This window comes from Sabethes cyaneus, chromosome 3 (genome assembly GCF_943734655.1).
Source record: "Sabethes cyaneus chromosome 3, idSabCyanKW18_F2, whole genome shotgun sequence".
Classification (NCBI taxonomy): domain Eukaryota; kingdom Metazoa; phylum Arthropoda; class Insecta; order Diptera; family Culicidae; genus Sabethes; species Sabethes cyaneus.
The window spans coordinates 232540875-232555133 of record NC_071355.1 but is presented as its reverse complement, the minus strand read 5'-3'; the positions used below and the strand labels follow the sequence as shown (position 1 = coordinate 232555133).

The window sequence follows — 14259 nt, the reverse complement described above, 5'->3', positions numbered from 1 at the left end:
AGTACGCCATTGCGCAAAACCACCCCTTTTACTGATTTTATCGTTTAAACATTTCTGAACATTATCGTTTGAACAACCTAATCCAATTTGATGTCCTGAAACTAATCAATTTTGTTAAAGTGTAAACCCACCCCTTTTCTTCAACCGATTTTATCTTTAAACATTGAATCTAGTCCAATTTGATGTCCTAAAAGTGAAACGACATCCTTTCCTTTTGACAGATTGCATCCATATACTGCAAGAATTTGTTCGAAACTGTTGTCTTGCACGGAAACAGGGCTGAAGGGATACTTGTGCATGTGATGTGACGTAGCAATTCTCATAGCGAGGAAAATCAGCGACTCTTTAATCCGAGAATAGTTTTTGAGCGTTTCATTTGCTGCTTTGTGTCAGTTAGTCGCTTGCAATCTATACTAGGCTTCAATTGTATTTTTGTATTAAAAAGCTGTAAAGTGGAGTGTCGAAAAGAACTTGCAAGATGCAGGAGACGTTATCTAATTGATATTTTAACTGGCTGTCTACATGTTTGTTAGCCTGATGGTTTAACTCTTAGTGGAACTACAAACTCTAAGAAACTGATGAAAACTATATACATAGTGTAGACATTTAGGATATTTAAACTTAACTTCATTTAACAAATTTATATAAATGTTTTAGGGCATTTATTGCAGTACAGTAAATTATAAATTTGCGTAATGAACTGCTGAACATTTTCAAATTACCAAGCATAGTCGAATTGTACCCGCATTCGTAGTCCTACGTGAAACCCTCGTTCGTTTTCCTAGGCACAGACCTCCATACGTTTTCATGCTGTTTTCAATTAATATTCCATGGTTGCTTGAAACTGGAAATTTGATTTTTTTTAATAATGATAAATTTTTCAATCGACGGAGGAGACGGATGCGAGGAAAAAATGATGATACAAAGGTGTTTTTGTAGTATCCAAACAGAAAGGGAAAGAGCAGAAAATTAGATAAGGGAAGGTCATTGAAGCAACGCAATATTAAGAAGTGTACCATCCCTCTTTACCCAAGCTGGGGAATCCGCAGATCGTGCCAATTTGTAATGGGCACCAAATATCCAAACAGACTGTGACAAGACCTCAAGGGAAAACGGAAAATTACGTAAGGATCATTGAAGCAACGCTTATTAAGTTTGTATAACATTCCTCTTAACCCAAGCTGGGGAATCAGCGGATCGAATTGAATTAGCCAATTATAACGGCATTCGAACACAACTTCTTTCTCCGACCCTGTGGATCGCAGATATTTACCTAAATTCTGGCAGCTTTACATATAAGCATACAAAACCGGTATCTTTACGAACAATCAAGATGTACTACGGGCATTCAAATCCGGTAAATGCGTGTACAAATCAGCTTGGGGGTGCAGCATAGCATTGTGGGGGCTATATGACCAGTTTTACAACTTTCTGTGCCCGATTACTGCGGAATCGAGGGTAATGAACTTGCTGACAACTTATAACCTAACGAAAAGGATCAGGTTTATTGGCTCTGATCCGTGTCGGAGCACCTCCACATCCACCTTAAAAGGTGAATTATTAACATGGAAAAAATTAGAATTAGCTACGTTTTGGAATCGAAAACAGTTTTGCAGACAAGCTCACTAGTTTTTCTACCCAAATCCTACACTAAATATAAAAATAATCAACTTAACTTGTACTGAACTACTCACGAGCACGTGTCTCCTATCCGCACAACACTGCCCTGCTATTTGTAATTTAAACTACACCTGTAAGGTTCCATCCGATATTTGCTGTTTTTGTACCTCTGAAGTTGAAAATTCTGATTTACCTAGGCATAACTTCTTTCTTACAGTTTTCTTTGTTCTATAACAAAGATGGAACTAAACTCCCAAAAATGGTCTGAGCTGCAACCGTTAAGGCACGAAAATTGATTCATAGTTAGTAACCGGTTTGTATACGCATATGTTGTCTGTGTTTGGGAATTTGAAAAGCCAGAAAGAGAAAGTAACTCCACAGAGAACTTCAAATAAATCTTTGTAAAGAACTTCGAATGAATTCTCGGATAATTTCAAATAGATCTACAAGAAAATCCAAATAACTCTTCTCGGCAAAGCAAAGCAAAGCCTAGATGCTACATTCCGTTATCGAAACTTGACCTTCTGTTTTTATACGACATACTTCGCAGCCAGCTGTTAGAGTGCAGAACAATTGCAGGGCCAGTTGCTACGATCCTATTGATTCTAACAGCCTCTCCCAGTCGAGATTCGAACATACGACGACGGGCTTCTTAGGCCAGCGTCATACCCCGAAGCCAACTGGGAGGCGACGATGTTAAAAACCAGGCGCGTAATTTTGACGTCGAATCATGTTTATTCCTAATCTGCAACTTGTCAAAAAAATGACGATGAACTAAACGGTTTTGTATGTTAAAAAATAAACCACCCAGTTAGCTTTAAGGTACGATGCTGATCTAACACGCCAGTTGTAGAATGTTCGAATCTCGACTGGGCGGTACTACCAGTCAGTAGGATTGTTGTCCCGTAATTGTCCTGTTTCCGGCTGCGAAGACTGTCGATAAAGAAGGATAATGTCTTAAAGATGGTTATATCCAAGGCTTTGCTTTGCTTTGCTTTTATGTTTTCAGAATACTTACAATAAACCAGTCAGTGGATACATTTCAAGTCGACCCGGAGATGGTCGTTTAAGATACGACATTGCGATAACTTGCGTGAATTTGCTCATGGTAAAGTTCACCACCTTCCACGTTCTGCTTTAGCCGGCGACGTGTAATCAATGAAAATCCAATATTGTACTTTGTATAGTAATAAACTGCACCGCAATGATGTCGGTTGTTGAGGCTCGTGTTTCGCCGTGGCGCCAGTCGGGCGTGTAGATGGGCTTAGACATGGTCTCAAACGACCATATCGCTACTCACTCCCATGCACGCGAAATGTAGTATTGCGTGCGCCGCCGTATATTTATATATTGAAGCCCGTGTTGTCGATGATGATGTTCCACAGTCTGTTAAAACGGTTTAATATTTCACAGCCAATCGGGTTATACCTAGCTGGGGTTTCACTCCGAATCGCAATGTCCCGCTTGTTCGGTACGGCTTTCAATGTACATTATCCGCAAAGTTTCAACATAATTTGGTCCGACGTTGTATAATGCGTGTTGAGGGCTTAACTAGTGGGAAAAAACGAGCTACCATTTCTCAGGCGCAGATCTTCTGTGGCCAAGAAAGTACACTGGAAAGATGACTCGAAAGAAAGATCTGGGTCACTCAAATTTTGTTTGGTAGGTAGGAATGAATCGGGCATCGTTCCACACCTTAGAGCTGAAAACCACATTCTGGAACTACCGAGCTATTAAGAACGGAATGAATGAGAAACGGGTTAACAATTTCATTCGGTGTGTTGTGTGAATTTTGTTTTGTAATGCTAAACAGACTGGGATTGTTCGTCGATTTAATAACTGGTAGTTTTCGCTTGATGAGAAAAGAATCAAATGCGGTCATTGTAGGATTTATTGTTGTTGGTTTATCATTCGTTGTTAAAGTGTTTCCAATTATCGTTTGTCTAATGATCACTTTTCTTTTGATTGCAGCATCACGATGTCCCTGCCGGGACTGCCTCCACTGCCGAAGAGTCTTAGCGGGTTTGATCTGGCTGGCCAGCAGCTTCAATCTCATCAGCAACACCATCAGCAGCAGCACCAGCAGCACCTTCAGCAGCAGTCACTACAACACCACCAGCACCAGTCATCCCATCAGCAGCAGCAGCAGCTGCATCAGCTTCAGCATCAACAACAGCAACATCATCTGCAACCTCCGCCCGTGCAGCAACATCAGCCGCACCAGCAGTTGCCACCGTCGCTGAATCACCACCCGACGAACCCGTTCATCCCGATGGGAGTTAATTTGCAAAGCGTTAGCATGGCCTCTCTTGTGTCACAGCGTGGTCAATCACCGGTTAGTACCGTGAGCAGCAGTAGTAGTATTCCGGTCACACCGAACAGCGGAGGATCCAGTGGCGGCGGTGGTGCTGCCAGGAAACCCACCACTCTGGATACCCAGTTGGCTGTTTTGCGAAGAGAAATGGTAAGTTGCTGATGTTGTTTAGAGGAAGCATGAACATGACACAGTGATTCACAGCGCTAGAAGTATACTGAGGGATGGATATTTATGCTGCACACAGCAACTGGTTTCTAATGCCGGTCATTAAAAATCCGTTAGCGTAATAATTTCTCAATATCAACACTCTACTGACGTTTTATCGGTTAATCTTCAATAGAGCAGCGTTAATAGCATATTGAAAATAATAGCCTTTGAACCAGGCGAATAAAAATTCACACAACATGCTCATTTCTTTTTCGTGTTTCGTTTGTCTTAAACAAATTTCGCCGATCCATCAATGTTGCTCCCAACCCGAAAGCCACGCCGGCGCCGTGTGGAAGTCGAACGAAAATAGTAATTTAAATCGCCACCCCGCCAACAACGAGGAAGCGCAATCGAACGGGGCGAGAGTGGAAGATTTAAAAAGCTACCCCGTGACCTCCGAATTCGTCGATGCAAAAGCAAGAGCTAGGAGGTACGAAAATGACCGACCATTACCGACTGATCGCAGCATCATCCACACTGTTGGATCTCGCACGGCTAGTGTTCGATGCTGAATTATTGAAACTTAAGCACGAAATTAAAAATTCAACACTTTTCACGCTTAGTTGGTTCCATGGTTGAATGGTTGGTTTGCTGGCTGGCTGGCTGGGTGAATAGACGGACTGGTAGTCGCCGCGTTGACTTCGGCTTCTAGGTCAGTACGCGTGTGCTCGTCGCTATGCGCGAAAGTAGTGGCAAGGTCTCCTCGGAAAGTGGGCCCCCAGGTCCGCCGCCGGTCTATAGGAGAAGATCATTATTTATGTCAGATAAAGAGTGAAGTTGAAGTGGTTTCGCAAGGTTCGCTGGGAAGTTGATTGTGATCTTTCACTCAGCGGAAGTAGCTTTCTATGACCGATGGCGATCGCCGACGAACGACGGTTTGCGCGGTTGATTAATCAAGCTACTTCGTTTGGATGACCTTTCTCCCTCTTGCTCGGTACTTTGGTGAGTGGACAGAGTGGCTAATTATTATCGGCTGATCCTACCGGCGGAGTGTCGCTTGAAGCAGCTTGGTGGATGGTTTTAAATTAGTTGGGTAGAGACCTCGAAAGTTGTTGTTAGAAACAATTTTTTGCTGTCTATAGAATCAACTAGAAAATAACATTTTTGTACAGTTAAAAATCGGTAAACATTCGACTGGCATGAGTCATCTGAAGCAAATTGTTTTGAATTCACACGCTGCAAACAAGGGAGCTTCTGAGTCCACTTCAAAAACCTCTAAGAAGCAACAGGTAAAGCAAATAGAATAGGAATCTGCTTTTTACCATCTTGAAGCTTTACTCTGTGCCGGCGAATATAAAATTCGAAGCGTAAAATTTTCCAATCTCTAAAACGATGATGCTAACTTCTTAAACCGACTGGTTGTTTTTTTTCATACAACTTCCTATATCGTTTGCCTAAAGCCTCCAATCTGCGCCATATATTTACGTTGAGTCATGTATGTGCAGGTAATCTTCAGTTAAAGTTAAAGTCTCGCTCAATAACAGGTTCCAAATCGTTTGTATGAATGAGTCACGTTGCTGGGCCTGCTGGAATATACTCACTCACGACCGCAATCTGATCGCAGAATTAACTTTTTCCTACGTATGCCACTTTCGAAGCTGACTCATTTGTAGCGGTCGTCCTGCAAAGTTCAGAACGAGTGCAATTATCATATGTTGACTTTTTATTTCTTGTTTGATTGGTTGCTGCTCTACTGCTGTCTGAGCTGATTATCTTCTTTTGCCGCGTTTTGAGCTCATTGGGCTGTTGCCAACTAGCTAGGAAATCGCTCTGGCCTTTTCGTTTGGTCTTTGTTGGTTGTATGTTTTCAATCGATAAGCTGTAACTTTTGCATTTGATGATGTGAAATTCTTCATTGTTCTGATCATATTGTGATATTTTCTTTCCTCTTCCGATATGATTATATTGTTTACGAAAATGCAGAAATTTGTTGATCATATATTCCAGCGCAGTGAAACTTTTTAACTAATAAATTAGGTCAGTAACGTTCCTAACCGTGGAGGCCTAAACTTATTGAAGCATAAAACCGCTCAAGCAAATTTTAAACGATAAGAATATTTGTTTCAAATGATTATTCCTGTTGATTGGATTTTGTTTAGGATTTACCATTCAATTTCCGGTCACACAGCGAAAAACAAATAACTTTCGGCGAGGTGCTAATAAAGACAACTTGACAACGACATTGAAATCCGATTTGCCGATGGTGATAGAAACTCGTTTTGAACCGAGTGAATCGAATTCGTTTCGAATGAACTTTAGGTTTTATTGTTTCACACGACGACGTTTTTTTTGGACCACATCTGTTAGCAGTGGCCGTTCAGCTTAATTTTATCATGAAACTTTGTTATGATGATGGGAAAGTTACTTCAATGCGACTTACTTACCTTGGCCGCCTGTTCTCATTTGCTGATTTCCTCCTGCTTAGCGGTCTATTGTTTTTGCAGAGTATGAAATTATAATTTGTCTAATAAAAGCAACATAATAAAAATATAGTCGAAACCATTTTCGTATGAAAAGGTTTACAAAAGTTATTTATTCATGACCATCCTTTGTATTTAACTGTAACAAGCAGCAGCACGTATCTTTCGACATGCAATGTGTAATTAGAAATAAGTTATTCTTAACCTCCATTTAGTTTTGTAAAAAAAGAATAAAACGTATACATACAACCTTACAGATAATAACATCTCTGGCATTTTAAGCGTTATTATGTTTTGACGACCGTTTGTGGAATTAGAATCGGTTGTAAATAATTCTTACTTTTAAATATCAGTTGTGAAATGAATATGTTAATTCAGTCGATTGGGTAATATCTAATTATCACCAAACTAAATATAAAAGACTCTCGTCGATAACAATAGCTCTTGGTTATGGTCATAAGCTGGTGCCGTAGAAACTGGTTTCTTACGTGTTGTTCTTGGCATTGTTATGTTATGATTTTTTACCGCATAATGACTATTGGATTCATTGCTGAATCGACGTCCAAGAACTAGCGAAACTAGATTACGTTAGCAATTCTGGTGTTTTGTTAGGTACCAACCTTTTGTTCAATCGCCATTTCATGAAGGTTATCGCTAGATTCTTACTACTTCAAGACATTGTACAATGGGCAAAATGAGCTAGTAATCCTAATTACTAGAAGCCGCTGATTTGGAATCTTACAAGTAGGTATCTTCCTATGTAAAAAAGTGATCGGTGATAGTCCCATCTTGGAAAGATGTCCATTTTGCTCTAGTACCCCCAAAAATCACTGCAAAAGCCAATTAAACGGTATAAAAATTTGTTTGCCGCCCGTGAAATAAACTCAAATAACTTCCGAATGCCTCCCAGCCCAGTTGGTGTCGAGGTATGACGCTGACCTAATAAGCCAGTCGTCGTATGTTCGAATCTCGGCTGGGAGGGTTTATTAGAGTCAATAGGATCGTAGCAACTGGCCCTGCAATTGTCCTGGCTGGCTGCGAAGTCTGTCGTATAAAAACAGAAGGTCAAGTTTCGATAACGAAATGTGCACCTAGGCTTTGCTTTAACTTCCGAATGTTGGCAAAACACCAAAACAACCAGAAAGTATCCCGTCCATTCCATACTGTGCGAAATGCAAGAGTAGTTCATTTTGCCCAATTCACCCCTAAACACACAGTAAAACCTAATTAAAGCGATTAAAACTCGATCCAATTTATTTATTGAAAAACAGTCTTAAGAAAAAATGCGTATTATAACATACAGAATAACTTTGGGGAACAGTTGAAAGCAATAAAAAATTAAAGTTTTACTGTCAGATCATCCTACTCGATTTGGTTTTTGGCGACCATAACAAAATATCTCTATCTTGCAGCAATTTTAAGAATCCTATGCAAATTCATATTTTATTAATAATTATCTTGTACTTACCAGTTACATTGAAGATATGTTTGTCAAGCAAGGAGGGGTGCAGTGGGGAGGCAAAAGTGAGAAACTGATGGTTCAAATTGCTAAATTTCAAACATGTGTGGGACATGCAGAAAATAAACAGGCTAACAATTTTCGCGTGTGAGTCTAAATAGGTGGAATCTCCGCAATGATTAATAAATTTTCAGCAGTCTCCGTTGGTTTGTAGCATATGCGCATTAAATTGTATCGGTGGATGAAATCAACGCGTCATCAAAATTTTGCAATTTTCGAAAACTGGTTGTAACAAAATAAAGATACAGTAATGTTGAATGTTGGGCTGACAAAATCGGAATTTTTTTTTCAAAATTCAAGACTTATGATCTTGCAATATCGAAGACTTCTACTAAAAATCAAATTTAACCCTTTATTAGTCAACCGAAACCTCAATGAACCGGGCACAGCACACTGGTCCAGAACCTTTTTTTTTTTGGTGCGCATTAGCTTTGAGCGGGCAAACTTGGTTTTAGGTTTATGGAACCTTTGGAAGAGTCTCTTAAAATTAAAGGTTCTATCGTCTAGCGGAATTCAAATTTTGATTAATTCCTCTAAAAGAGCAAAGAAAAGTTCTTAAGTTTCAATATAACACATTGATGTGTTTTGTGAAGTTTTACAGCATATTATTACAAGACATTTTGCTGAACACAGTAACATTCTATCTCTTCAGCAATGTTAGAAAAATCTTATTTCTCATAAATGCAAAATCGTTAAAATCAGTTTTTCTATTTTAGCTATTTTTGTAGTTGTTGTGTGACTTTTTCCTGTTTTACAAAGTTGTACAAATAGTAAAAATACACAACATTGCTGAATATAATATACCTCTATCTTTGCTTGTTTAGGAACTATAGAACTTTTACTATAACAATACTCTAATTTTGACCCCGAATTACTCGCAAGAAGGCATCATTTTATTCAGAAACTCTCCCCAGAAAATCAGAATAGTTTCAAGCAGGCTGATAAGTTTTATACACCATGTTTAAAAGCACAAAAGTTAAACAAAATAAATTTATATGCTGACAAAATCGGGATAAAAAGCTGATAAAATCGGGGGTAGACAAAATCAAAAAAATTCAAAAAAATATTAATATTAATGCCTGACCGCATTTCAAGGTCAAAGACTAAAACACGAGTTTGGTCAACTTTCAAAGGAACGGAGCCTTTCTCCGAAAACCCCACGCTGAGAATCGCGGACACGCAGTACCTTGCAAGTCGTAAGGGCCTGCATAGTGTCGTCGTCCTGAAAGTAAAAACAAGTTAGACTAAAACTTCTCGGTCGGTGGTTTCTACAGTTGACGGAGGAAGAGACACAATTTATGTGTCTAAAAATAACAAAATCCGATACGTCGCTACATTAATAAGGCGGGTTGCAGTCTCCTTTTGTCCAGCGCCTCTATGGTTCAAAGTTACACGGGTACCAGCGAGAAACACGCCCTGGCGGGTGTTGTTGGTTCAAATCCGGTCATAATCTCTGATTATAGCTTGGTTCGAGCCATGCACCTTCCAGTATTGGACAAAAGATAGGAGTCACCACCACTTCCTTTCCACTCTTTCCCCTCCTTTCCCAAATAATTTTCATTACCTTCCCCTACCGTCCCTCCATCAATTGTAGAACCATCGTTTCAAAAAAATATTAAGGTAATGACGCTAGTAACCATTTCTTTCGAAAAATATACCTTCAATTGCATTTGCATCGTCGGTAGAAGCGTAAGAGACGAAACACGAAAAGAATCTTTCTTTTGCAGATACGACCTATTCAAAAATCAGGCGAGAAATATGCTGATATTGTGGAAAAAGGACAAGGCGACATGCTACGTTGGACTGGGTGTTCGTGGCCAGAATGCCCGATGCATTACAAAACTGTTCAAAAATCAAGCCAGATTTTTATGCCACATGATGCGTCTGCTCCACACTCCATTTTTCCTGTTGGCATTAAGTTTTGTTCGCAGAATTTTACACCCAAAAACCCCAAGCACTCGTCGACCAGCTTCCTGCAGCGTTCCTGATTCCTGATTCATATCCATCAAGGACCATCGCAGTGGTCCAAAAGGGCGAAAAGTGGAACTTTTTTCCTAGTTTCTTTTGCTTTCATTTAATCATTTATGGTCTTCAGCACTTTTGTTCGTATGAATATCCTGCTTAGTATAAAAGTGTTAAAAGTTAGTCATCGCTTACTATAACAAAAATAAAAAAATAACTTTTTCGTGTTAGGAAATATAGACATAGACTAATCTCATGTTTTTAGTCTTGACCTTGAAATGCGGTCTTACATATAAATTAATATTTTTTGAAACGGTGGTTCTACAATTGATGAAGGGACGGTAGGGGAAAGAAATGAAATTTTTTTGGTGAAGGAAGGGAAAAAGCGGAAAGGTGAGGAGGGGGGGGGATATTGGTAGCTACTTTTAACAAGTACTCGTTTTGACTCCTACCTTTTGTCCAATGCTGGAAGGTGCATGGGTCGAACCAAGCTATAATCTGAAATTATAACCGGACTCGAACCCACAACACCTGCCAGGGCATGTGGCTCGCTGGTACTTGTACCTTTGAACCATAGAGGCGCTGGACAAAAGGAGACTGCAAAACCCACTTATTTTCGTCTGGTTGGGTTTTAGACACAAACTGTGCCTCTTCCTCCGTCTACTGTAGATAACCACCGACCGAGATATGTTTACTGGCAGAACGACGACACTATGTAGGCCCTTACGACTTGCAAGGTACTACACGTGACGTTGTTCGTCTGTCAGCGTGTTAGCCGCGATTCTCAGCGCGGGTATTTGGGGAAAGGCCCCGTTCCTATGAAATAGACTAATCTCATGTTTTTAGTCTTGACCTTGAAATGCGGTCATACATATATACTAATATTTTTTGAAACGGTGGTTCTACAATTGATGAAGGGACGATAGGGAATATGAATTCATGTTCCATTACTTCATATCGTTCCCCGTCCAGGTCCACCTAGGCACCAATACCATTTGGACTCCCGCGTTCGCAGCCAGCAACCATGTACTTCGTTTTGACGGAGTTAATGGTAAGTCCCAACCTCGCTGTTTTCAAATTAAGGGCTTCTTCCCCTGCTCTATGGTTGATTCCGTTGATATTGAGGTCACCCGTAAAACTATGAAGTATGTGAGATTTCATGATGGTAATCCCGTTTCCTTGCACGTTTGCTCTTCATATTGCACTTTAAAAGGCAATGTGGAATAGTCGGTTAGAGCGTGCATCCCCATCCATCCAGCAAGAGTCCATCTAACGTCACGAAAGCGACTGAGGTCTCACCTGTTATTCCGACGCGTGGTTTTGATCCATCCAGGGTTGCATGAATCAGCTTAACTAGTTTCATCGGAAAACCATGTTCTGAATTATCTACCACAGTTCGTTTCGCTTGACCGAATCGTACGCCACCTTAAAGACCACAAACATATAATGACTCTGAGTTGTACTCCCGGAACTTATCTAGTAACTGACGGAGGGTAAACATCTGATCCTTCGAGGAGCGAGTCTCATGGAAACCAGCTTGGTACTCAACATGATACGGGCGAATCATTTTAAACAAGAACTGAGGCCTGCTTACTGAAACCAACATTCGCTCACCTAAAGGGTGGCATCAAATGCGTGTCACGGTCAGATATGTTTCATACCGTTGAAACTGTGTGCAATTATAGTTCACCATCTGATTTAGATCCGCATGGCATGATGCTAATTGCTACGTAAAAACGTGAGAAACCATTAGCGATTGAATGACGCATCTAGTTTCGAGATCTCTGTGCACGATTAAAAAGAACTGCACCATTTGCAACTCATCACTTACACTTCGGAACAACCCATTCATATCTTCTAGGTCACGGGTTTTGCACTGCCTAATGACCGACACAATTCTGCGTGTGTAGCGTCTCAGTCTAGTGCAGTTTCGCTGTTCTTGCCATGGAAATTAGTGCAAGTGAAGCAAAGCACTTTGAAAATGATTTTGAATTCACCGTGTGCATGTGCGCAGAAAATGCACACGCGAGAAGGTAATAATGTTCCGTTTTCTGAGTAGTGTAGCATCAATAAAATAAGAAAGTCACATTTGTAATGCAAACAATTTTACAATCAATCACGCTTAGACATGAACATACATAAAATACAAACAAAATTGATTGTTAACATTTGAGAGGAAAATTTTCCGCCCGGCTGTGTTCTGCAGGCAAAAAAAATCCCGCTGAATAAAATAAAAATAGTTCAACGACCACCAATAATACTCGTTTTGTACACGACACTCAGCCAACGCTAGCACAGAACGCCAGCATAACTGCCAGGTCCATTTCAGGTGATGTTTACCCCTCGCTTCCATCTCGGTTTTGCATCAGCAATTTACAAATGTACCTGACAGCACTTCAACAGCCAACAATCAGGTTGGAGCTGCACAACATGACCTTTCCGTTGTACATACATTTCCATGCTCTGACTACCGCATAAATGCAGCCCGACTCGCCAAACCGTTGCGCTGTGCTGCAGCGCTAGCTGGAGTTGGCGGAAAATTTTTGCATACACGGTCTATGTCCGCGCTTTTTTGCCTACGCTGCACCTTGCAAATTTCAGCACAACACCGGTTTTTTTTAGGTGCATAACCTATATATAAAACAATTGCAACAACCGCTAGCTGCCGGTCCAAATCAGTCAGATTCGATCAGCCAGCAGCAGTGGGCAGAGTGGGTGTGATGATGGAGCCTTTATGAATAGCGCGAAATGGTTCCAACCAGCATTGGGTAATAAACAACAACACGGTTGGCCGCAACACACGTTAACAAGTGGTTTAGCTTGATTGAATGGTATGCACCATCATCATCATCACGGTAGTGGTGCGTCAAAAACAGTGAAAATTGATTTAGTGCTATACGAGGATGCAGAGAAAATACACAATATTCTGAGAAACAACATTAGCTTAAAAACTAAAAACCACTAACCGGTTTTGCTTAAGGCCATGCAACGCTAAAGTTAGGATTAAATTAAGAACTTCGCACAGTATCCATATTTCCAGACCGAAAGGTATTATTTAGCTAAAGAAAGGGCGTGTCAATTCGAAACCTGCTTTCTCGGGGTTGCAATAAAAATTCAACGCGCCGTTTTACTGCAACATAAATATAGCATACAAACTTAGGTTTTAAATTGTTTTATATCCACTTTGAATAGGAAATCCAGCACGCAAAGACAACCGTAAACTGCGTTCGCGAAGTGAGTACGATTTACGAGCGGTTTTTAATGTGCTGCGGCAATTAGTATGCTAGCATTCGCGATTCCAAACCGTATGGATAGCCACACAGTTATCATGTCCGAACGGAACGGTCAAGTTCGACTTTGATTGGAGGTGGTGCATACGCGCCTTCACATCGACTAGACTAGTATCGCTCGCTTACCGGTCTAGCGCGGCGGCCACTATGGGCGGTTTCACGTCCTTCACGGAATGTTGTTCAGTTTTAGTAGCCCCATAATGATGGTATTTAGTTAGTGAAAGTGCAAAGTGCAACCCCCGGCTATTCGATCGAATCGGATATTAATGCGAGGCACGGAGCAGTAACGCTTTTCTACTGTCAGTATAGGAACGCGTGCGATCGATGGTTAATAAATAGTTATTACACATGTTAATCCTCTCTATCGACCAAGGCGAATGAACCGCCTCAACCGAATAACATGATACGATCCATAGAATTGCAGTAAATTGCCAAAGTATAAAGTGGCTCAATCAAAAATAATCAAAAGAGCCACTCACCAATGATACTGTGAAAGATACGATTAACAGCTTACATAGAAGTAGCCATTCAACCTAAGTCAGTGCCTTCTAAACGTGGGCAAATCTTGTTAAGATCGATTAGTTCCAGTCGGCACCAAAAATTAACTGCCGTAGAATGTAGCCGATCGGAGAAAGAAAAAAACAGTTATGCAGAAAAGATCGAAAACTCGAGAGAACATCTGTTGTTTGTGTTGGCAAGCACCGCAAGGGAATCAACCTGCAATTTAGTAGGCCTACAGCTGGTTTCTTGGTTCTTCCTGTTCCTTGTTCTGCGGTGGTTAAACCCTGAGTAGGTAACATTTTTTGCGTGCCCTTCTCCTGAGCACGTAGAAAAATTTTCTTTCCAGCGCAGCGCATCGCCAGAAGGCAGCTCCAAATTAGCATACGAGATATGTATACCCCTTCGAGCGAGCGGAGCTAATCG

The 14259-nt window shown here is 40.7% G+C and overlaps 1 protein-coding gene across 1 annotated transcript in view; it reads left to right on the top strand.

Annotated features, from left to right (window-relative positions):
• The window catches only part of LOC128744636 (serine/threonine-protein kinase phg2-like), an 88001-nt gene that overhangs the window by 18295 nt on the left and 55447 nt on the right, over window positions 1–14259 (top strand). The window contains exon 2 of the mRNA XM_053841790.1: window positions 3592–4084. Coding sequence (XP_053697765.1) covers window positions 3592–4084 — 493 coding nt within the window. The remainder of the gene's footprint in view (window positions 1–3591; window positions 4085–14259) is intronic.